The 25,151-nt window shown below is 33.2% G+C and overlaps 1 protein-coding gene and 1 long non-coding RNA gene across 6 annotated transcripts in view; one reads left to right on the top strand and one right to left on the bottom strand.

Annotated features, from left to right (window-relative positions):
- The window catches only part of sdk2a (sidekick cell adhesion molecule 2a), a 294,891-nt gene that overhangs the window by 76,721 nt on the left and 193,019 nt on the right, over nucleotides 1–25,151 (bottom strand). For all 4 annotated transcript variants that reach the window (NM_001446839.1, XM_087242947.1, XM_087242946.1 and 1 more), the window contains exons 6-11: nucleotides 15,960–16,071; nucleotides 15,624–15,814; nucleotides 9,585–9,668; nucleotides 9,310–9,504; nucleotides 3,266–3,382; nucleotides 2,918–3,085 (exon numbers count right to left, since the gene is read on the bottom strand). In NM_001446839.1, the coding sequence (NP_001433768.1) occupies nucleotides 2,918–3,085; nucleotides 3,266–3,382; nucleotides 9,310–9,504; nucleotides 9,585–9,668; nucleotides 15,624–15,814; nucleotides 15,960–16,071 (867 nt within the window). The remainder of the gene's footprint in view (nucleotides 1–2,917; nucleotides 3,086–3,265; nucleotides 3,383–9,309; nucleotides 9,505–9,584; nucleotides 9,669–15,623; nucleotides 15,815–15,959; nucleotides 16,072–25,151) is intronic.
- On the top strand, nucleotides 19,087–21,900 carry LOC141381287 (uncharacterized). Of its 2 annotated transcripts, XR_015481287.1 has the most exons (5): nucleotides 19,087–19,146; nucleotides 19,473–19,577; nucleotides 20,537–20,663; nucleotides 20,840–21,260; nucleotides 21,358–21,900. It is a non-coding gene; the product is annotated as an uncharacterized LOC141381287 (long non-coding RNA). The 2 variants fall into 2 exon arrangements; XR_015481286.1 differs by lacking the exon at nucleotides 19,087–19,146 and having other exon boundaries at nucleotides 19,455–19,577.

Raw genomic sequence — 25,151 nt, forward strand, 5'->3', positions numbered from 1 at the left:
ATGGGAGATTCGCATCATGAATGTGCAGCCAACAAATCTGCACTAACTACCTGATGTTATCGTGTCAATGTGGACCAAAATCTCAGAGGAATATTTCCAGTACCTTGTTGAATCTATGCCATGAAATATTAAGTAAGTTTTGAAGTGATGTGCACCTAAAAAAGAGGCCAGTGAGTGTATTATACTGTAAATTTATTTAAATCTTTTCTTCTTGAAAAAGGCAGATTTGAGCCAATTTAACAAGACAAATCTTGACACCTCAGTTAGGGCACAGTATAAATGTAAAAACTGAATTATGGCTCCTGTTACATGACCCTTATTGAACGATAATCTCCTGATCATAAGATGCATCGGGATTCACACCAATGTGTACAGTACGGTACCTGCTCCTTTTTATATTGGACCTCTGTTGAGGTTCCAAAGAAGCCATACTGTTACCCAAATGTGATCTATTCAATGATCCATAAAGAATAACTTGTGTGATCTAATATTCTACTCGACATCCTAAACCCAAGCTGGCTTTAAATAGGCAGTATTAATTATTAACTGTTTTAAATGATTGTTGCATGCAATTCAACATGACTGTATCATGATCAGTAAAACACCAGCAGACTTTCCTCTTATAGTGAAACATCTGTCAGTGTATTTACCATTTGCCTAGATGAGACAAGAAGGAAAGCCACTTAATTGGTAGCCTTACAAATCTTTATAGCTGGTTTGTATGAGCCCTAAGGTACACACTCATTTAAAAAAGCAGACTACAACACTAAATAAACACTTTTATAAACTTTAAAGCTAATTGAAAATGTAAAGTTATTGATCAGCAGTGTTTTTGCCAAAAAGAATATAGATAAAACACAAGAAAAACTCTGTGTCCACAGAAAAATCATGCACAGCTTAAAGTCTTCGTATCATGGAATATTTCCAACTGAAGTTGAATATTGAGTAGTTTTACCAAGTTTTATTTATTTTTTTTACTGTCTCGTATTTCACTAATGGCAAACTAACGGTTAAAGGCACATATACCAATACATCAAACTATTATCATCAGAGAAGCACTGACATTACAAAGCGGAAATCAAATTTAATCATTAGCATCTCCAAGGCTGCATTTACACTGTATAGTTCAAATGATTAAATTCTGAATTAATTCTCCTATCTGGCCAGATCGAATATGGCCCACATGCGTAAAAAAAAAAAAAAGAAAAAAAAAGAAAAATTACATGGATTTCGTTTCTGTAGTGTAAGCAGGTAAAGACTGCATTTTTACCAGTCAATATGGGTCTCACACCATTAAAAACATCAGCAAAGTACATAAAAAGCTTTTAGTTACAAGTCAATTACTTAAAGTTAATAGTAACTAATAAAGTTATGGTAACTAATAGCCTTAACCTTTCTGTATTTGATTGTAATGCATTTCTGTATTTGATTGTAATACTGTAAGGCTTCTTTGAAACAATAATTATTCTCAAAAGTGCCATACAAATAAACATAAATTGAATCAAACTGAATACATAAACTCTGACGCTTTTATATCGGAAAAAAAAGCTGTCACTCAGCACACAATCTTTATTATTTGGGTCATTGAATCTTTGCAGTTATCATATATGAGTTACTATTAAAAGTGGATCATCAAAAAAAGCAGATACAGTCAGAAAATTGGAACTGACCATTAGGATCTGCAGTGTAAATGAAGTCAAAGAGTCTTCATACAGGTACAATAATCACAATGATAGTCCTGAGCTAGGTAACTAACCTTCTTGCACATGGAGTTTGTGCCGGTTATTTTGTGTAATATGCCATGACACAGCATGCAAGGTTTGTTATTGATTATGTTGACCCTGATTATTACATCAGAGTGAGAGAAATAGTCCCTAGAGATTTTGGTTTAGAAAATATTAACTTTTCATTATGTTATACTACACAATGTAACTACAGAAGATTCCAGCCTTAAGCAAAAAAATTTAAATTTTTTAACAAGACACTTATGGTCTGATCCAATTATGTCCGATTTCAGATATGCGTTGAGGAAATCGTTCATTTTATGTATCTTGTCAAATTGAAATATGGCTGAAAAATGAATTATGGCTTTGTGAAGTAAATGCTGCCCCATCTGAAAGCCAGTGCTGAAAATGAATATTGATTACACAACCGGCTTCCCTGACAAAATGTGCATGAAATCACCTTCAATTAATCCTGTAGCCCTAAAATTGGATTGAAATAACAAACAGGACCATACAATGGAAAAACCTCAAACCACATGTAAACCTCAAAACATTATGCAGTTCTGAATGTGCATCAAAGAGGTGAGTGGGTCTGACAAACCACCTGTACTTTCCAGTTTTTCATCCCTTGAAAACTTTAACTGTCACTTTCTTACAATCACTTAGTATTTCTAGAGAAAAAAAAGAAACCTTGTAAAAGTCTGAGTACGCCTCACAGAGGTGAGTGGGCTTAACAAACCACTCATAGAAACATTGTTCTTTCTAAATGCGTAAGACACTTTACTTAAACTTTATATTACAAGGACTCAATAAGAAAAATTATGTTTATCTGTTAATGTACCAAAAATAATGTTGCACTACTTGTTTTCTTCAACCTTAAAATACCTCTTTTGTACAATATCTTGAACAATATTGCTAGATATTGCGCCAAATGTTGTTCTGTCTTATGCATTTGTTTAGTCAATCTTAGGTTATGTGTAAAGTTAAGTATTTATATTATCGATTTATAGGGATTACCACTCTGGTATGTTAGTAAAAAGTATAAAATTACTTTTACCTACAGTGTTGTGCCCATGTTTATGATTATGTTTATTTATGTAGCAGCATGAGGCTTGACATTTGGTTCCACTGTTTGTCCACACATGTAGCGGAATGACAATGAAGCTTGAAACTCGACTTGAAAAGACACTCACCCCACACCACCAGATCGGCCGAGGCTTCGTCGATCCCCCGGGAGTTGCTGGCCATGCAGGTGTATGATCCGGCATCCAACAGATGAGACGGGCTGATCAGAAGACTGCCTGATTCCAGCAGAGTAAACCGAGGCAACTGCACCGAACCGCTCGCCAAAACGCGCTCAGCTGCGCAAACACAGGAGAGAAATGAAAATGAAGATCAAACAGACAGGACGGGTCTCCAGCTTATCAGAGAACCCTTGATTGGACACTTGATTTAGCTTCCAGAGATACATTAACGCTGGCAAGCCGAAGAGACGCTGATGGATATCTTTCTGGGCGAGAGATGACTGATTAGAGACTGACCTTTCTGCCATGTGATTGCGGGCCGCGGGGCACCCGAGGTCTCACAGTGTAAAATGATGGACATGCCATCAATCACCGCGCTGTCAGATGGGCCAGCTGTGATGTTCGGGGCAATACCTGTGGGAAAGAAAGGCACATATGTACACGCTGACCCAAAATGCTTTCTATAGTGAGCTAATTCTATCCTGAAATTTACTTTCTTTATTGTCAACCTAGGCTTATTCTGAAAAGTTACGGATTACATTTATACATTTCTGGAGAGCTCCAAATGCGAGATTTTTTTACAGATTTTATGTTTGCAGATCCACCATAGACCACTGTGTACGATTTTTCAGATCTCAAATTTCTCTTGTGAGAACCATTCGTGCCTGCTGTTCCTGCGTAAATCCACTAGAGGCGGCTGTTGACTGACTGACTGACCGATCGATTGACCCTCTCTCCTCCTTCCCTAAACCCAAACAATAGTGTTTTCAAAAGCACAGATTGACCCAACCACCCACTTCCCTAAACCCAACCGACAGTTTTCAAAAGCACAATACCACATTTTCAGATTTAATTACATTCTCACCCTGATATTTACTTGTTTATTTAATTTTCTGGCTTTTTTTTGTCTTAGAATAAAGAATAAAGTTATGATTGAAACCAAGCACACTATTGTTTTTTTTTTTTTTTTTTGCAAAATTCCAAATAAGTTTATTAAGTTGTATCTACATAAATGGCCTACCCTGTAGAACAAGTCTACCTTGGTGGAAGGTGGGGTTTCTGGGTTGTTTTACGAGATGGTCATATGCTGTCATTTCTTTATTAAACAAAAACTGAAACAATAAAAACAATTGTTTAAAAAAATACATATATTTTATTGCAAGGTGATAGAAATTTTTGAAAACAATTCTTTATTTTAATTATATATTATATTCTTCCAGTAAGTTAATTTTATCACTTAATATTAATTATTTTATATTTAATATTTAATATTTATATTTTCCTTATTTTATTTTGTCATTATGTTTTTATTTTTGTTTTCAATTTGTACAGTTTTTTCAATTTTTACTTGCAAATACTTGTATTTAGGTTCTTTAAAGATTCAATCCATATTTTATTTTGCACATTTGTTTGTCATCTTTTTTAAATAAAAATGTATTTATAAAATAGTAAAAATTTAAGAATTCCATTTATACAGTAATCACATTGTTTGGACGTTGTTTTTTTAAAACTTTTGCCAGGTTTTTGTCCTCTGTTAATGTATGTAGTTATAATTTTTTTATGCATTTCATCTAAATACTTTTGTTTTGTTTTGTCCAATTTTGGGTTTTTGTAGGATGTAGTAAAAAGCATTCAGCTGTAATGGAACTGGACAAAAATCTGCTTGGAACTACTTTAGCTGTGTGTTTACCTCAAAATAACTGAACACCTTAGAATGTGCAACAGCCGATCAAAATCAAGCATTTAACAGTACCAAAAATTAAAAACAAAACAAAGGTCTTTAGATGAAATGCGTAAGAAACTAGAACTACGCACATTAACAATTTGAGGACAAAAAAACATGGCAAAAGATTTGAAAAACATCATCCGAACAATGCGATAAGTGGAATTCTTTTATTTTTAATTATTTTATGAAAATATATAAATTCTTATAATTTAATTTAACATCTATTATTATGCAACATATCAAATGACATTGATTCAGGGACCATATAGTTTTCAATTATGTGACAATCCTGTGTTTACCGAATGACTAACAAAACCAAACATTATTGTATGTTTATGTGTGTTCACTCATACAGAAATATCATAACAACCTTGCTTATTTATTTGTTTTACTTTAAAAAAGACTTATAGATCAGACTGATTAAAATGTATTAAAGATGACTGATCTGGTTTTCAGTCTGTTATTTGCGTTTACATTTATTTTTAGTTATTTTGTTTTGTTTTCCAGCATTAAAGTCTGACTTGAGTCTGATTTAAAAGTTTGTTTTTCATTTAATTTTTTTTTTTTATTTGTTGTTGCCGTCATTGCTTTTATTGAAAGAAATATGAGGATAGCAAAATTGCATTAAATTTATCATAAATAACTGTAAAAAAAAAACAACAAAAAAAACATTTATAATGTTGAAAATGATTTCCATTTCGAATAAATGATGTTCTTTTTTATTCATTTCACACGTTTAAATGCTATTGTGTGTGTATAAAGTACTACGCTTATTGGCATTGAGTTTAAAAAGTATCAAAATATAATACAGCAATACAGTTTTCCTTTAATTTAAATGTTTCAACATTAAAATTCATTCTTCAATCTTTTAATTCAATACATGAAAGAGTGACCAATAATTTCAGCTTTTAGACTTTTCTGAGGACATTTAGTGTGTTTATTATGGGGACAGTTGGCCGGAAGTTTAATGAAGTCTGTATTGGATTTATTATCCTTGAAATTAAATTGGTATGGAATGATCTGGAATCACGCTCTGGCACCGATTCAATCCAATTCATTCATGTATGCTCTGTCCAGTTTTACTTTCATCCTGCACTGTGTCTATTTAACAAGTATAATTACTCCAAAGTTTGTTACATTAGGGATTAAACTCAGGTTAGAAGTGTCTCCTTTGTCTCTTTCACTGCATCACTCTCTGTTTTAACAAAATGACAACATAAAACACAGACAGCCTGTTTCTGATAAACATCCACTGATATGATGCAGCAATTTTGCTAGGTTTATTAAAATTGTATACTTGGACCAGATTTTAATCTGATATGTGTCTGTGTGTGTTTGCATTTGTTATTTTCTTTGTTTTTCAGCATTAGAGACTGCCATTCAGAAGTTTGGATATGTTTTTGCTCATCTTTTTATTTTTTAATAGATTAAAAAAGATAGGGAGAATGGAAAATTTGCATTAAATTGATCAAAAGTGACAGTGAGGATATTTATAATGCTGTTCTTTTGAAAGCATAAGAGGTTTCACTCAAAACATTTTGAAACATGTAAGTCTTAAACTCTTAAGTGTGTATATTCATACTGATTTCAAATTAATTTACATATATTTGAATATATACACTTTAAAATAAAACCTATATTTAAAAAAAAAAAAAAATTGTAAATGAATGACCTTTTTATAAGAATTGAAATTTTCCCAGGTTCTTATGAGAATGTTTAGTAATTTCACTTGCATAGAAAATAATATATATTTTTATTTTTTATTTTTATTTTTACCAGCCCTTTAATGTGAATTTTTACCAGCTCTTTAATGTGAAATAACAGAACATAAACACAGGAACGATCTAACAATTTTACAATCTAAGCGCAAAGTCTAAAGCATGTCTGAGTCCACTTTTGCTATTTAAAGGATGGAAAAATACACTTGTGGCACATGGCCTAACAGGGTTGTGCTTGATGAATTATTGGTGTGTTTTGAGCATAGCATGAATTAAACCAATCAAAGTCTCATCTCCCATTCTCTTTAAGAGTCAGTTGTGTCGCGCCATGGCACATTTGCTATTTACATGGTGGACTTTTTAAGTGGAAAACTGCACACTTCACTAGTAAGAAAACAGTTAAACAGTGCATCTGCGCAATATATATATATATATATATATATATATATATATATATATATATATATATATATATATATATATATATATATATATATATATATATATATATATATATATATGTATGTATATATGTATGTATATATTATTATTTTTTTCTTCAGTTTTTGTTTAATTATATTTTAATACTACGATTAAGTTTTAATTGAAATACAATATCAGGCAGTGTTTTATCTTAGAGATTGTCATTGCTGTCTCTCACTCACAGCAAACTAACAGTTGGGAAGGAGTGTTTAAAAAAAAAAAAAAAAATATATATATATATATATATATATATATATATATATATATATATATATATATATATATATATATATATATATATATATATATATATATATATATATATATATTAATAATCATGTATTGGTTTTGTAGTGATAAAATGCTCCATTGTATGCTTGTTCTGAGAATAGCGTGCAAGTCCGCATTTAGGAGAAACAGCTCAGCTTGCAATAAAAAAAAATATTTAACAAAACAGCCATTAATGCACAAATGAGATGCTTTACATTAATGCTTAATGTGTAGTCATTATAAATTAAAAAAAATAAATAAATTAATAAAAAAACACCTAAAATTGTTATTATTATAAATTATTTTTGATGTTTGTTCAAATTACTTATTTAAACTGAGCTGATTTTTTGATTATTTTAAAATCAACAATTGCTGATTTTTTTTTTTGTTGTTTTTCTTGTTTTTTTGGTGACAACTAAATTGTTATATGTTCAATCCACCTACATTTGTAAAAGACAATTAAGCTAACTCGATTTGTGTTGGGACAACATGGAATCCAGCATTTTTTCATTGAAGGGAATCAAGTAAAGGAAAGGAAAGAAAAGGAAAGGAAAGGAAAGGAAAGGAAAGGAAAGGAAAGGAAAGGAAAGGAAAGGAAAGGAAAGGAAAGAAAAAAAGGAAAGGAAAGGAAAGGAAAGGAAAGGAAAGGAAAGGAAAGGAAAGGAAAGGAAAGGAAAGGAAAGGAAAGGAAAGGAAAGGAAAGGAAAGGAAAGGAAAGGAAAAAAAAATGTGCTTGTGGAATAATGTTAAATTTAAAGTCCCCTACATTGCATTAACATTTACCATATAACCTTTATTTAAAATACAAATGTAAATGTTGTGCATTTCTTACTTTCTTACTTTATAGTTAAAATTAAGACTTTCAGGTTATTTGACCAACTGGTAATATTTGCACAAAAATATGTGTAAAAAGCTTGTATTTTTGTAGAATTTATCTTGAAATAGTAGTATTACTATTTTAGATGACTGGAACAACAAATGAAAGTGAAACTACAGTATTAAAATGTTAAACAGTGTTAAAATTAAAACAGTGTTAAAATCAACTAAAATGATTCAGTTGTTGCTGACAAATATAAGTAAAATATACTGCAAATTGTTCATCTGGAATGTCAACAAATAATCTCTACCAAATAATCTAATATCAATATTGTTTATGAAAGAGAATAATGTCAAAAAGAAAGAAAAAAAGAAAGAAAGAAAGAAAGAAAGAAAGAAAGAAAGAAAGAAAGAAAGAAAGAAAGAAAGAAAGAAAGAAAGAATCTTTTGACCACTAGGTGTTGATTGAATAAAAATATAGAAATCCAGTAAAAATTTGCTGTGGTTGCCAGAACTTAACTGTTAAAATTAAAAAAAAAAAAATTAAAAAAAAAAAAAAAAAAAAAAAAAATATATATATATATATATATATATATATATATATATATATATATATATATATATATATATATATATATATATTATGGTAGATTACCATTTTTCAGTACTTTTATAATATTATACACCAGTTTTTCAAAGTAAAATCTACAAGTCATTAATTTATTTGTTTAAAAAAACCACAGTAATGTTAACAAAAAGGAATTAAAAAAAACTGGTGAAGTCAATTTTTGGTTATTAACTGTATATACTAAGGAACCAGATCCTTAACCAGGTTGCGAATTTTACTGCCTGTTTATATCTATTTACTGTGTCATGTTTACAGTTATTTATACTTAAAAGTATGGTAATATTTTATAGTGTATTATCACATTATGCTATCTTTTTTGTTAACTTTTACACACACATTCCAGCAGAAAGTGTGCAAATGTAACAACTGCTCTCTAACCTAACCAAATCCCAGACAATGTATTTTAAAATCTGTCTATTATATCCCACATAAACGGTAGACATAATAAAGACCCATCATGGGAGACAAAAAAAAAAAAAAAAAAAAAAAATCCATTATACACCCCAACCCTCGCTCTTAAACTTCACATAATCACTCATTTTAATCTCTCCTCTTTCTTTAAAGTAAAAGCTGCTGATAAGTCGGCGACTTTCCAAAATGACACATCTTGACAGTAGATAAGGAAGAAGATGAATGTCGGGTAGAAGTGTAATAAATGAAGACAGAGTTATTGACAGGCCCAGATGGCGCATTGACGTACTGGTGACAGCGAGGTACGTGTTCGTCTGGATCTCGCCTGCCAAATTGCGGGCAAAACACTGAAACATGCCGGTGTCGTCCGGGAGCAGGCCGTTTATCTGCAGACTGCCGCCGACCAGGACTCTATATCGAGGAGTTTTCACGGGGCTTATGGGAACCGCATCCTTATACCACACTATATCTGGCTGAGGAACACCTGAAGGCAATAGGAAGGAAAGTGTTATCTAAGGCTTCCACACACACTTAAACACACACTGGAGAGGTACACAAACTCACCTCGAGCTTGGCACGGGATGTCGACCACCTTTTCCATCTCAGCAGTGATGTGTCTGTCCGGCTCCTTCACGAACTGAGGATGTTCTGCACAGAGTTAAGTTCAGTTATTTGTGAGAGCGCTTGATCACATTCAACTGAAGGATCACTCGTGGTGACATTGGGATCCATAGAGGAGGTCCAGTACAGAGGATTAGGTGTGTTAAAGCTGAAATGGGCTTTTAGAGGAAGACAGTGATGGATTTTGAGACAGTCCCAGTACTTCTTTTTTTTTTTTTTTTTTGCTCACATAACAATTTTTCTGCAATTATATATAAATTGTATATAAAATATGTGCTATTATTATTATTATTATTATTATTATTATTATTATTATTATTTGTATTTTTATTATTATTTGTCTATCAATAAAATATGTAATAATAATACTTTATTATTACTTTATTATATACTTAATTATTATTATTATTATTACTTTTATTATTATTTTTATTATTATTTTTTTATTATTATTATTATTAGTAGTAGTAGTAGTTGTAGTAGTAGTAATAGTAGTAGCAATATATTTATAATAAGTATTATACTTTTATACACTTTATATTAAATGTACACTATGAATTATTTATTAAGCATTATCATATAGTTAATTTATTATTTTTTAAGCATTAAAAAGTTCATAAATACAGTAGTTTGTGGTTTTTAAGTGTATGATACTGAACATCACATATTATTATAGCCAATATTCTTATATATTACAAACATTTAAATGTGTACATTGCTATTTTTGTAGTCTGTGTGTTTTAGGTATTTTCAAACTCAAATTTGGAATTTAAAACATTTATAATAGCATTTAATAATAATAGCATGTAATAGCATTTAAAAGAATATGTTTTGTGTCTCTTTAAATGCAAATGAGCTGCTGCTCACCTCCCCCTTTCCCGAAGAGGATGGAATCTTTACAGCTTGTGCCTTGGTTAGCTTATAGCAAGAGTGGCTAAACTCGGTCCTGGAGGGCCAGTGTCCTGCATATTTTAGTTCCAATATCAATTAAACACACCTGAACCAGTTTATCAATCTCTTCCATGGTATACTAACATTTCCAGGTGAGTGTGTTGAAAGAAGTTGGAGCTAAGCTATGCAGGACATCGGCCCTCCAGGACCGAGTTTGGACACCCCTGGCTTATAGCATATGTTTTAAACCCTTGTCAGTTAAAACACCTTATTTACAGTTTTCTGTGCTCCACACATATTCGATTCAGACAAGTTATTGCGTACACATAGCCTATGCATAAAGGTTTCGGTTTTTGTCTGATTTATGTCAAAAGCAAACACACACTTGCACAGGTACAGTATCTTTTAAGGTACAGACACAGTATCTTATGACTTGCAAAGACATAATGATTTTTCATTATGTGTTTCTTATAAGCTATTTTCCTCATGGGGACCAAATAAATGTCCACATTAAGGTCAACATTGACTGGTATTCATATGCTCGTAGGAAATCATGTGTATTGGATATATATATATATATATATATATATATATATATATATATATATATATATATATATATATATATATATATATATATATATATATAGTGTACTGGATATATATTAGATATGTTAAACAACAATTCTCGGACATAAAGACAACTAATTACTCATGCTATTTAACAAGTCCATCTTGAGAAAAAAAAAACAAAAAAAAACTTTACAAACAAACAAACAGAGTAAGAAAAGGCAATACAAAAGAGCAATAACTTTCCAAAGATCAGGCTTCTTTTATTCCCACTAGACATTTGTACAAAGATGTTTTTTTGGAAACACCTGGACAAGTTTATAAAAAGGCTGGCAAGCTTGGGATAGTCCTTGGAGAACCATGAGGCCCATCAAAACAAGGGTGGAAAAAAAACACAGCAAAATCCAGACAGGGCTTGGATTAACCTCAACAAACTGAGCAACTATTGTTAGACACGTTGTATTTCGGAAGTTAGACTATTGTATTTCGGAAGCTGCCCCTTTACAGTACTTTATCTGTAAATGTGTTGTACAGTAGCAGGGCACAACTGCAATTAATTTTTTTTTTCAATATCTTTACTGCAACTTCTTTTTTCCCTTTATTACAATTATTTTGTACAGTATAACATTTTTTACTGTACTTTTACTGTAATTTATTTACATTTTACACTGGTAGTACAAAGCCTTTATTTACAGTATGTACTTTTGAATTTAAGAAATCCCAAACCCAGAGGTGAGATCATTTACAACAGTATTTTTAAAAATGTTTGTTATTATATTCATACTATAAATGGTTTACAAAGGTAATTCTCATTCGTTAATCTATTTTAAATACATTTAGTGACACAACATATTTATAAATAAGATTTATATTTGATTTTTACTTTGATTACAGTAGAATAGAGCAAATCTTTAAATATGAGGTAAGTTACTGTAAAAGCTTGCTTTTTACCAACAATGCAGTGGGCATTAAATTAGTGAATTGTAATGATTGTTTGTGGTATGTTACAGTGCATTTGTGTTGTAAATAACTGTAAAATTGTGGCAAAGTCTAACAGTGGACAACTGCGATATCTGCACTGCATAAATGTTTTTCTTAAAACTTTTGTCTTGTTTTTAGTCTAAAATTCTAAAATCAAAAAGCATTTTCTAGACAAGCAAAATGTCTTGTTTTCAAAAATAATAATTCAAAATTAGGTGAGTTTTTCCTTAAACTAGCTAAAAAAAATCTGCCAAAAATAATGTTATTTCACATAAAAAAATCTGATTATTTTGGATACTCTACTGGCAGAATATTTTGCTTATATTAATGTAAACTTCACTTAATTTTGACTAATTATCTTGGAAAACAAGACATTTTTTGTTTGTCTAGAAAATGCTTCTTAATTTAAGAATCTGTAGATTTTTGGACTAGAAACAAGATGAAAATTCTAAATAAAAAGGCCTTTTTTGTAGCATAAATAGAAGATACTGGCCAAGTATTGATAATAAGGCTTCCTAGAATCACTTTCCTTGAAGCAAGCCATTTCTAAGTAAAGCAAATGGCAAGATTCAACCAGAGATTGCAAAAATCCAGGCTAAAACCGAAAAGCTTTTGAAACACCTTGTGTTTAAAGTTGGGCTGCATGCGGCTTGAAAGGAAAGAGTACAGTCTTTGGTCCAACACTGAAGAATTACCATTTTAACCATTATAGCTTAACAAAAAGCACTAAAAAGTGAAACTCTAAGAAGCAGAAAATGTACATCAATAATTACTTACGCCTGCCAGAACAGAATTGGCTTACAGGAAGAAATTCATTACAGAGAAAAGCCAATATTGCGACATATTTGACTAAAATCCACATGAAAAGACCTGAAAATGTATTTTTTTGTGCCTGAAGTGAGGCTTGAATTTTGTCTTTAGTCCAAAAAACTCATGTAATACCTTCCTTACCATCACACAAAATGCTAGTCTTTTTTCAGTGGAAGCTTCTGGCAAGCTTTTGGCATCAAAAGCAACATGGATAGACCAAAATGCAGGCAAATCCTTGAGAGAACATCTCACAATCTGCCAGATATCCAAGTTCAAAGACAGAGTACGTATCAAGAACACTACTCAAAGCGCAGATCGGTGAGGCAATTGAAAAAAAAAAAAAAGGTTAATATTTTGCAACGACCCAGCAAGAACTCTGACTCGAATCCAACTGAAAACGGTGCAAGACTTGAAAATTGCATTTCACAGACACCCTTCATTTAATTTAGTAGAGCTGTAGCGTATTTGCATGGTAAATGAGCGGAAATAAAACAAAGTAAATGCGCAAGGCTCCAAGAAAAATACTCAAGACTGTAATTGCTGCAAGAGGGCTAGTATTTACTCTATGAGATGCACACTTGCATAAATGAGTCTTTCATCTCCAAGAAATGAAGGTTCTTGAATGATTTTGTGCCAGTGTGTTGACATTTTTTGGAAGATTAAAAGAAAGCAAATGATGCAAAGGGATGAATCCCTTCTGCATGAGACACTTTTAAACAACTTTGACACACTGTGAAAAATCCAGATCTAGTCACAAGTTATGATCTTATATCTAACCAAAAATGACTGAACTTGGTTTAAATATAAAATGCAAGATCAGATTGTATAAGAATATGCTGATTGTTACATAGTACAAGTTACCTGCAAATTTAGCTTAATTACAATAAGAGACATTATTTAAAACCAGTCTTGTATGTGTTAGGCCTAATTTTTGCTGTAAAAACTTGTTCTAAGGTACCCCATTTAAAATATAAAGCTCAATCAAACTTTTTACTCACTCTTCATAAAATACATTATGTTATGGTTTGTTGCAGTTTGCTTCAGTACTTTTAAAAGCAACGAGTATTATTGTAGCATTGTAACTACTGCCAAGTCTTAATTAAAAAAAAAATAACAATAATAATAAATAAATAAATAAAAATCATGGACGGTGTACGTGTGTGTGTGTATGTGTGTGTGTGTGTGATTTTAATTAATTTATTTATTCATAAATTTTCCTTCAGCCTAGTCTCTTTTTCAGAGGTTGCCACAGCGGAATGAACCACCAACTATCCCAGCATATGTTTTATATAGTCTGAAATAGTCTTGATTCAATGCATTCAATAATCTTGTTTTAGGTTCAAATGCGTTGACTAATTTAAAGACACAATATTTAATGATGATTCCTAAATTAAAAGGAACACTTTTGTTCAGTAACACTATACAGTAAAGAAATGCACTGTAAAATAGTTTTTCGTATTTTGTGATTTACGCTTTTATTTTCCCCCATTTATTTATGCTTTTGAACTGCATTAGGGGATCATGATCTTTCTTCCAACAACTTTTAACCTTCAGAAGTTAAAAAAATGTCTTTTATTAACATTTTTAATAGTTTAAAGTGACATATTGTCTGGGCTGGTGTTGTATATTACGCTATAAAAACCTTGTAAAAAACTGTCTGTACATTTTCTGTTATTTTACAAACTTAGTTTTTTTATATATATTTTTTCTTATACATTTTAAACTACAAAAATGTCAATAAAAGTCACTTGGCTAAACTGTAGAGTTGAATTTTTAACATCAAAAGTCAACAGAGCAGAGATCAACATCCTATAATGCAATTTACAACCACAAATAAACAAAAAAACTGAATATAGAAACTGTTAATTAACAGTTATTTTTTACAGTGCAGTTTTAAGGCATTTGCACACACACAAAATAAAAACAATACAGTTTAAAAAGCTGTTAATAAGCTAGTTTTAAGATTAGACTAAAAAACTCTTTTGGAACTGCAAGTGTTTTCTTAAATTTCACTGCATTTGAGCTCTTTTAGTCATTGTAGAATCAACCATTCGAATGAATCGATTGAATAAATGACTCACTATGCTTCATTTCCATTACTCGTAAATTTACACAAATAAAAACTGAGAATTGAAACTAAAACTAACTAAAATTGAAAAAAACATTTTTTTCTTTTTTGTTTTATTTCGGCCAGAGTAAAAATAGTAGTTCATTTTTAAAACCATATCATGTTGGGATGTTCAGTAGAATGTTTTCCATTCAAAATAAATTTGATATACAGCAATGAATGCATGCTATTATGATAATATATACTCCATAACTAATAAATGTTTTCTGTACAATATTACTTATAATTATTTTTGATGTAATCTGTTTGTAAATACTGAAATGTGCAAAAACAATGTGTCCAGTGTGTCCATGCCCTGATGCTGGCTCAAAGGTCAATACCAATAGTCCCCTTAAGTAATATATTTTTGGATTTTCTACATATAACAAACCATCATTATACAATGACTTAATGACTTGCCTTATTACACTGTAAAATATATATATATCTATATATTACTTTATTAAAGCTTGTTTTAAAAAATCTGTATCATTAACCACTGCATTTTCCTCTGGAAGAAAATTTGACTTCTTTCTAATCTCTATTATCTTAAAACATTGATTTATTTTTCATATGTAGATGGTTATTAATTATTATTAATTTTTTTATTGCAATACTCTTACCCAGGACATGCAGATATGCTCCTGCGCTGACAGAGGGGGCGCTGCTGCTCCGAAGGGAGGCTTCACATTGGTAGTAGCCGCTGTCACTGACCAGCGGGCCACTGATGGTCAAACGACGTCCAAAATCCCGGAGGCCTCGGTTTACCAGCACTCCATTTTTCCGCCATGTAATGCTAAGCTTAATGAGGGGCCTGGAGGAAAAGCAAAAGAGAGAAATACGGATAAATGCAATCGGGGAATGAGAGATAGCAGTGGCCAGAAGGAAACAAATAAACAGAATTGAGTTTTAATAGTTTGATGGAGGTCATTTCGAGTGCTACACACACACACACACACCTTGCATTTGCCACACATTCCAGCGTGACTTCAAACGTGCCCACCATCACGCTGGTGTTCTTCGGCGGGATTATAATAGAGGGAGCTATAGGGTCTGCTGGGCCGCCAACGTCTGAGGAGAAACAGAGGCACACAGGCAGGAAAATTACAAATGAGATCTCAATAGTTTCTCCTAAATTGGCTTGGCTTGCTTGTCTGCAATGGGGTGAGATGAAACTCAAGCTGCAAATTGGCCTCCTGGCTTGGTGGAATACTGAATATTTAATATAAATGAACAGATATGGCTGTTCATACACACTGCCGGGTTTAAAAAAAAAAAAAAAGTTTGGGTGGTAAGTTTTAAAAAATTAATACTTTTGTTAGGCAAGGATGATTTGTATTTATAAAAAGTAACAGTAAAGTAGTTGTTAGGGATGCACCAATATAAAAGTTCAATTTCGAAGCTGAAAATTATGGATGCACTTGGCTAAAAACCCAAACTGAGAATGCTCAGTAATTTTTATTCATTAATTTATTTCCCTTCAGCTTAGTCCCTTATTTATATGGGGATGGCACAGCGGAATAAACCACCAACTATTACAGGATAGGTTTTACCCAACGCATGCCCTTCCAGCTGCAACCCCATTATGGGAAACACCCATACCCTCGCTCATTCACACAAACTCTCATAGGGTGCTTTCGCACTTGGTTCAGTTGCATGGACTGTACCTAAGTTTGATTGTCCCCCCTTGCTACTTTCTAGGTTGTTTTATCTTGACACTGTCTTTTTTTTTTTTCTGAACCCCTGTACGCTTGTGTCATCGAGCTGCTGTGATACAAGTGGCTGTTGCTAGGTGATGGATATGAAAGGAAAATGGCAAAATGGTAAGACGTCCACACATCGCGTTTGTTCTGCTTTTATTAAGACTTTCAGTTTTGGACATACAGAGAGCAACTCACATCCATCTGCATCAAAAATATTATAAACATTCAAAACATAACACAATGTCTGCAAAAGACATCATTTTTGGAGAAGACAAGCAGACATTATCTCTAGGTTTGCCCTGGCTCAGTACGGCTTGTCACTATAGGTACAGTATGTGATACACACACACATACAAACACACACACACATACAAACACACATACACACACACACACACACACACACACACACACACACACACACACACACGAATGAACATTATGAAAATTATAGTTTGTTGTACTGTTGAAGGTTCACTTGCATACCAGAAGTGAACCGGACCAGAGTTTGCATAAACCATACCCCAGACCACCTCTTTGAGGTGGACTCGGGTACGGTTCGTGGTTGCGCACCTAAGTTCAGAAGAAAAGTACTAATGTGAAAACACCCATACACTACGGACAATTTAGCTCATCCAATTCACCTAGCACATGTTTTGGACTTGGGGGGGAAACCGGAGCACCAACGCCAACAGGAGGAGAACATGCAAGCTCCATACAGATTTGCCAATTAGATCTGGGAATTGAACCAGTGACCTTCTTGCTTTGAGGTGACAGTACTAACCACTCAGCCACATTTCTAGCAACTTATTATTTATTATTTAATTTATTATTAGTATTTTAAATACTAAAAGAAGCACAGGCCAATAACATTAGCACATTTTTTTGTAAAAGTTTGTTTGTTTTAATTATTAACTCATTAATCTTAATTAATTTTTGACATGGCATGCTGTATGCTGTACAATAAAAGTATGTGAAAAATAACTGAAAAGTTATTTATATATAAAATGAAAGGTGTTGCACTTGTACTTGCTGAATTATTTCAAGGAATAAATTGCAATATTTCAAGAGTAATTAAATGAATTAAAACTACATTATTACATTTACTAGAAACAAAAATATAACATATATACTTTATATATATATATATATATATATATATATATATATATATATATATATATATATATATATATATATATATATATATATATATATACCACACTAAATTCATACATAATATAACACTGAATACATTATTTTTTGTGTGCCACCCCAAGATTTAGTGTGTCCTCTTCTGGCCACCCCTAAAAAAATAAAATTCTAGGGGCGCCACTGATGATGCCTCTACAACAAAGGTGTCAAACTCAGTTCCAAAAGCTCTTCACAGTTTAGTTCCAACCCTAATTAAACACACCTGATCAAACTAATTGAGTCCTTTAGGCTTGTTTGAAACCTACAGGTAAGTGTGTTGGAGCATGGTTGGAACTAAACTGTGCAGGGCTTTAGCCCTCCAGGAATTGAGTTTGACACCCCTGTTCTAGAACATCATATTATTATCTTTACTATCTAAAAAAAAAAAAAAAACTTGCTTGTTTAATTAAGAATTTGACAGGGGTATAAATAATTTCATACTTGACTGTACTTCAAATGAAATTGAAGAATGGACTAGTTTGCCCTAATTTTGAACTTGAAAACGTTGAAATCAGGCTAAAACAATGTTTTTTAGAAGTTTTTTTTTTTTTTTTTTTTTTTTAGAATTGACAGGTTAATATCAAGCTACTATTAATCAGTGAATAGGTAGGCGTGGCCCCTAAGTTCCACTTTCTGTAATACTGAATTAATATTCAGTCTGTCAAATATTCAGACATTAATCTAAATGCTGCTTTCAGCTGCATGGTAAGCTTTTTTTATTACAGTATACAACTGCATAAACATATTTAAATCCTCCATTTAGCCTATAAACGAAGAATGAAAAATAACTTTGTTTGGAATATATCTTGGCTTGAAGAGGCTTCAGTCAAAAACGTCAAAAGTAAATAAATCTACAAACCTTTTGAAAGATAATTTCAAGGTGTCTTGTGCATCTGTGAAGATGCTCCTTTTGTGTTTGTTTACAACTGCTTAGATATCTTAGACAACTGTAGCAATCTTAGATAATAAACCTCATTCTAAGTCAACACGCAACAGAGCCTGCAGCAAATTCATCAGAGTTAAATTCTCGGTGTTGAAGCATTTCAGAGTAAAGTGTTGACGTTAAAGAGTTAGATTTTGATAAATGAATATAATAAGAGTTAGAATTGATTTTATTCAGTGCGAAATCAAGGAGTTATCTTTTTTACTATTTGTGGTGTTATTTCCAACATCCGGGAATTCATGCAGCCCCAGTCACTGAAGAATTTTCCAGACGCCATTTTCCATCTGAAGTTTAGAACAGCAACTGGTGAGTCAAACTACCTAAATGTTGGTATTTTACTGACTTTCTTTAAGGAAATACAGTTGTAAACATATTGTTAAGTTAATAGCTTTAGAATGTAGTGACAATTTTAAACTTCTGCGGTTCATTCATGGTCGTTTGTGTATCTAGCTTAACTGCATTACTATTGACTTCTTTTCAAGAATGTTTTTATATATGCTAACGCATACATAGTGCATAAAAACATCAAATGTAGCCTACATGTTCAACACATTTCTGTCACGCTTAATGCCATTTTGTGCGTTGTTACCCATCTGTAAAAAAAAAATCGACACTTCTCCTTTAATTCGAAGCAAACTAGCGAGGGAATCCCCGGAGCAGCCTAGCCTACTCTGCCGGGATGCTAACGGCAACACAGGACGGTTTCCATAAGCTCTGGAGTTTCTAAAACATATCTGGTGAGTAAATGAACATATGCTTACTTGTAAAAGGCTTCCTGACTAAAACATATGATTGTTTGTTATCCGTGTATGTTAATTTGGTTATTTTAAACACCGCGGCCCTTTTAAACTGGTTCATTCGTGGCCGTCTATATACCGTTAGTCCATAGACTCGCGTGATAACGTACGCTTGAATTATATTAAGTGTTGACAACCATTAAAGTCGGAATGTTAACATTAATGTCTTTAAATGACCGCGTTTGCACTTTCTCAGACATTTGACGTTACAGAAGTCTCCCGGAAGTTGCGGGACTAACGTTAACGTTATCCCGCAAATGCACAGAGACTCCCAGATGCCCAAGTAGATGCCCGCAAATGAATGATAATCTCCCGGAAATCGTGCGTCTCCCGCCCGGTCATTAAACACTTTGCACACCCCTCTCCACCGCATCCCTCCCAGCTCTTCAGGTACGTCGCGCAAGTCACCCCCACCGCATTTTAGGTACGTCGCGCGCAACTCACCCCACCGCTCTTCAGGTACTCATCTCTCCCGCTACCTCCCGCAAATCAACTCTGTATCCCCCGAAAATGACTTTTTTCAGCTCGGGATGTCTGACGTTAGTAAGTTAGGCTATTTCTATAGTCAGGAACATCTTAGTCAAGCTTTTTCTCCCGCACGATATTGTGCTTAAAACTAGGCTAAACTTAGCATGTACTGTACACAACATTTCCGTTTTATTAAAGACAATTTAGTACGTTGTAAACAGCCACCTGTCTGTAAAATTAATCAACTGATTCATATTTGAGCAGCCTAATGATGATACAGGTTTGATTTGTAGATTTATTATCAATAATCAACATCTGAATCAAAAGATATCTGAAAAAGTGTGAGGCATACTTTGTGATGTTCATCTCTCTTTTTTATCTGAAGGTTATGCATACGCGTTAGATACTAATGTTTTGTTGTTTTTTAACAGCCACAGTTCTTTATACAATAACATAAGACCCTGTGACGGTGGCTGATTAGAGACGGATGGTGTATTTCCAGAGTTGGTGAAATGACCAAGCACACCTTCTTGGTCATATGTGGTGATAATAATGAAGGTATGTTTAATAAAGTTCTGTATTTGTTTCACAATAAGCTGAGAGGGTATTAGAGCATTAGAGAATAACAAATGACATGAAGGTGATAAGTTTTGTATTGTGGGTAAACTGTTACTTAAATAATGTTTTGCTCTTTGCTTTGCACTTTTTCTCTTCTGCTTATCCTAATATTTTAGATTATATTTGGACCTGAAACATCTGCTAGACTCCAGGAAAGGTGGCGTCAATACTGGACCTGAAAGGGCCTAACAAGTTGAATCTGGTAAAGAAACACGCACGCACGCACGCACGCACGCACACACACACGCACACGCACACGCTTACAGAAAACTTTAAGTTTATGAATATTTTTTACACTGTGGCCAGTATTTTGGGGAAGTCAGCATCACTAAATGATATAAAAGATTTTAAGCTCCTCTAAATTTTGCTCCATGTGTTGTGTTAAATTCAGGATTCTGGACAGACAGCTGCCTGTTTTTCCAGTTCTAGTCATAGTGATTAACCTAATTGTTTTTGGAGATCCAACAGTGATATATGTGTTTTTTCTACTTTTCCATATCCTGTCATATCCTGGATCATCATGAAGATTTTCAAAAGGTGAGTTTAGATTTCTTGAATGTTTTATTTACTTTAAATGTTCTTTTAAATATATCATAGAATTTGACTGCAATTTGTTTTCAAACATTTTTCTTAGTCATGCTGGAGTCTTGAAGAGTTCTTAGAAGAGCATCACCCTATATCCGTGCATCAGGAACCACCAGACGAGCGATCAGCAGCTACTACATCGTCATGGATAAAAAGGTCATCCTGTGGCTGGGAAGCACTTCATTCACAGGACATGCTTGATGAGATTTCCTAGCTCCAGTTTGTTTTCACACAAGTTTCCAGCATTTATACCTTCATTTAAACTGCTGTGTTTGATATGGAGGACCAAGGAAACACCAGAAGTGAAAGATTTGCACGCCAAGTTGTTTAAAATGTAATTTCAGAAGAAAACTATGCGTTCAGAAGAAAACTATGAGTGACGATATATTGAACTTTCAAATTGCTCTGATGAAACATCAAGTTTGGACCAAAGGACTAAAACAGCCTTTTTGAGCACTGGTCATACATATTTTGTTGATACTGTCTGTACTAATAAAACATTTAAAGCATATTTGACATTGTTGCATTTTAAAAACTGAATGAATTGTTGAAGTGGTGAATGTTTTCAAATAAAATGTTTTTTCTTTTGTAATTTACAGTCTATTTGAGTTTTTTACCATATTTACACTCAAGAGAGTTGAATGAAATAATATATTACACCAGGCGGTGTTAAATACAGTTACATTTTTAACTCTGCCCAGAGTTAAAATTAACCCTTACTTCGGTGTCAATATGCCAACCCTTTTGAAAGTGTTGATTTAACTCTGTTTTGAGTGGACCCCATGAGACACTTTCAAAGTGTTGAAATTAACACCCATAGAGTTGTTTTGGGTCCCCATATTTTGCTGTGTGTTTGCCATCTTTTATTATGAATCATCATTGTGTTTTTTTTTCCAAAGAAAATCTTTTCATAATAAATTGCCAATGGATAAAATTAAGCCACAACCTTCATTCCTTTCTGTTAAAATCCTGTTTTTCCATGAAACATGTAAAATTATACACACAAAATGGATTAGGGAAAGTGATTCACAGCAAATTTAAATGGGCGGCTTTTACTGTATTCTCTTGCTTATGATGTGGAAAACAGCTCAATAATCTCCTCTATACAGCAAAGACATTTCAATATGAACTCATGTGCATTGCTAATCCAAATTCTTGTCCGAAGTCCAAATCACTATTAAAGGGATTGTTCACCCAAAAATCTAAATTCTGCCATTGTTTACTTGTTCCAAATCAGACTTTTTTTTGTTCGTTGAACACTAAAGAAGATATTTTGATAAATGTTGGAAACCTGTGTACATTGCCTTCCATAGTTTGCATTTTTACAACAATTGATGTCAATGGTTACATCCTTCTTCAAAAGACACTCACCGGCCACCTTATTAGGTGCACATTATCCAACTGCTTGTTAAAGCAAATTTCTAATTTCTAATTTCTAATTATGATCTGCTAAAGTTCAAACTGAGCATTAGAAGGGGGCAGAAAGGTGATTTAAGTGACTTTGACTGTGGGATGGTTGTTGGTGCCAGATGGGCTGGCCTGAGTAATTTAGAAACTGCTGATATACTTGAATTTTCACACACAACCATTTCTAGAGTTTACAGAGAATGGTAAAAGAAAAAAAGAGAAAATGTCCAGTAAGCAGCAGTTCTGTGTAAACAAATGCCTTGTTGATGCCAGAGGTCAAGTGTGAATAGCCAGACTGATAGCTGATAGAGCTGATAGAAAGGCAACAGTAACTCAAATAACCACTTGTTACAACTGAGGTATGGAGAAGAGCATCTCTGAAACCACAACATGTCAAAACCTTGAGACGGATGAGGTACAGCAGCAGAAGACCATACTGGGTGCCACTCCTGTCAGCTAAGAACAGGGTGCTGAGACTATTCGCACAGGCTCACCAAAAATGTACAATAGAAGATAGGAAAAACATTTCCTGGTCTCGAGTTCTGCTGTGACCTTGAGATGGCAGGGTCAGAATTCGGCATCAACAACATAAAAGTGTGGATCCATCATGCCTTGTATCAACAGTTCAGTTAATAACAAATCTAATAAAGTTGCCGGTGAGTGTATAGTCGGGTTCAACAGATTAAAGAAACTCATAACAGTTTTAATCACTTAAGGGCGAGTAAATAGTAAATAATTTTTTTTTTTTTGGAAATTATCCATTTAACACCAACATTACAGCTCTTGTGTGATCTTCTCCTTGGTCGTCAAGCGGCTGGCCGTTCCTTGACCCCACCGGAGCCATTTGGACGTGAAACCCAGAACCACAGAAACCACTTGAACGAGCAATCTCTGAACAATAAAACGCCCTTCTAGGGAAGATAAAGAAAGGAAGAGTGGAGGCGGAGAAAGAAAGCAGACATAAAGCTAATCTGGAAGCTCAGAGCACTTGTCTCCTCCTCGCAGCCCTCTCCATTATGTGCTTAGTATTATATATGTAATTGTCTGCACCCTCTCCTTCAGTAAGTGCACTGTAATACCTCCACTAATGTGCAGTGCTACAGAATGGGACCTGATTGAGAGACACCGTCGACATGATTAAATGCCATGCAATCATTTGCCAGCATTTGCTGTCCATTGATTCTCTGCCCTCAATCAGATCTTTTTGTTTTTTTCTTCTCCCTCTCTCTACATCTTGATCTGATTCGGCTTTATTTGCTTCTCTTTTCAAAGCCGAACCCCTGGATAAGAGTTACAGTATAGGTCTTACAGAGGGTCTTTATGGTCTGCGTCTCTTTTCCATAAATCTCTTTTTGTGGGGTCTATTAACGAGTGGGGCTGTTTTTATGAGGGCAATTAATCACCTTGTCATTGTGGCACCGCAGGACCACTGCTATCACACAAAGCTTCACTGCACGCCACATATTCCAAATCTACTGCGTAGCCGGTTGGGGAATATTGATTGGTGGGGAAAAACTGGACTGACCCAGTATGTGCACTAAGCCACTAGGAGGCGATGGAGATGTTTACTTGTTTAAAGTGTCTTGTTGGATGGTGTGAATAACTCATTTGCAAATAAATAAGATTGCCAAGCAGTTAGCGTAAACACTCCAAGACACTAAGAAGTGGCATTTATGTCTATAAATATGTTTGCAACTTAGTGTGCTAGTTGGCACTGTAGCTGAAAAGTCAACACAATGTCTAATGGACAAAATAAAACGAACTATAAATAAAGAATTTTTTTTTCATACGTTTTAGTAGGCTTCGATGGTCCCTAACCAGAAAATCAACTGATTATAAATAGTTTAGTATATTTTAAGTATGTCAGCTTTTTGTACTAACTCTAACTCAAAGATAACAGTAACATTTTACCAATACTCTAAGCAGAGTTAGTTGATATACTTAGATGAAAGGAGATCATCAAAATACTGTAACATTTTTTACACATTCTCTAATGGTTTTTAAAAATGCTGAGTTCTACATTTTAGGCAAATTCAGTATTTTTTTCAATTCTTTTTTTCGTATTTAATACAGATATACTATTTTATACTGAAATAATAGTCACTAGTGTGACACTGGCTTGCATGGTTTGGCACTTGTTGAGCTGCACATCGATGGATTTGCTCTTCCTTTTTTGGACTTTCAGAAGTAAAATAAAACTCTGTAAACTGGACTGAAGCAGTTTAAATTTACTAGAACTTCTATGTTAAGCACCTTTGACACAATATACATTGATTTCAATTGAATAGTGTATTTATAGTTTTTTTTTTTTGTTTGTTTGTTTTTAGAAATTTTTAGTGCTGGATTTTAATGAAGAAGTGACAACGCATCATTCATTTGATCACTCATAAATAAATCACTCATCATGAATCCATTTTGTTATTTTTGTTGAACACA

This window comes from Danio rerio, chromosome 3 (assembly GCF_052040795.2).
Source record: "Danio rerio strain M-AB ecotype USA chromosome 3, GRCz13ab, whole genome shotgun sequence".
NCBI lineage: Eukaryota > Metazoa > Chordata > Actinopteri > Cypriniformes > Danionidae > Danio > Danio rerio.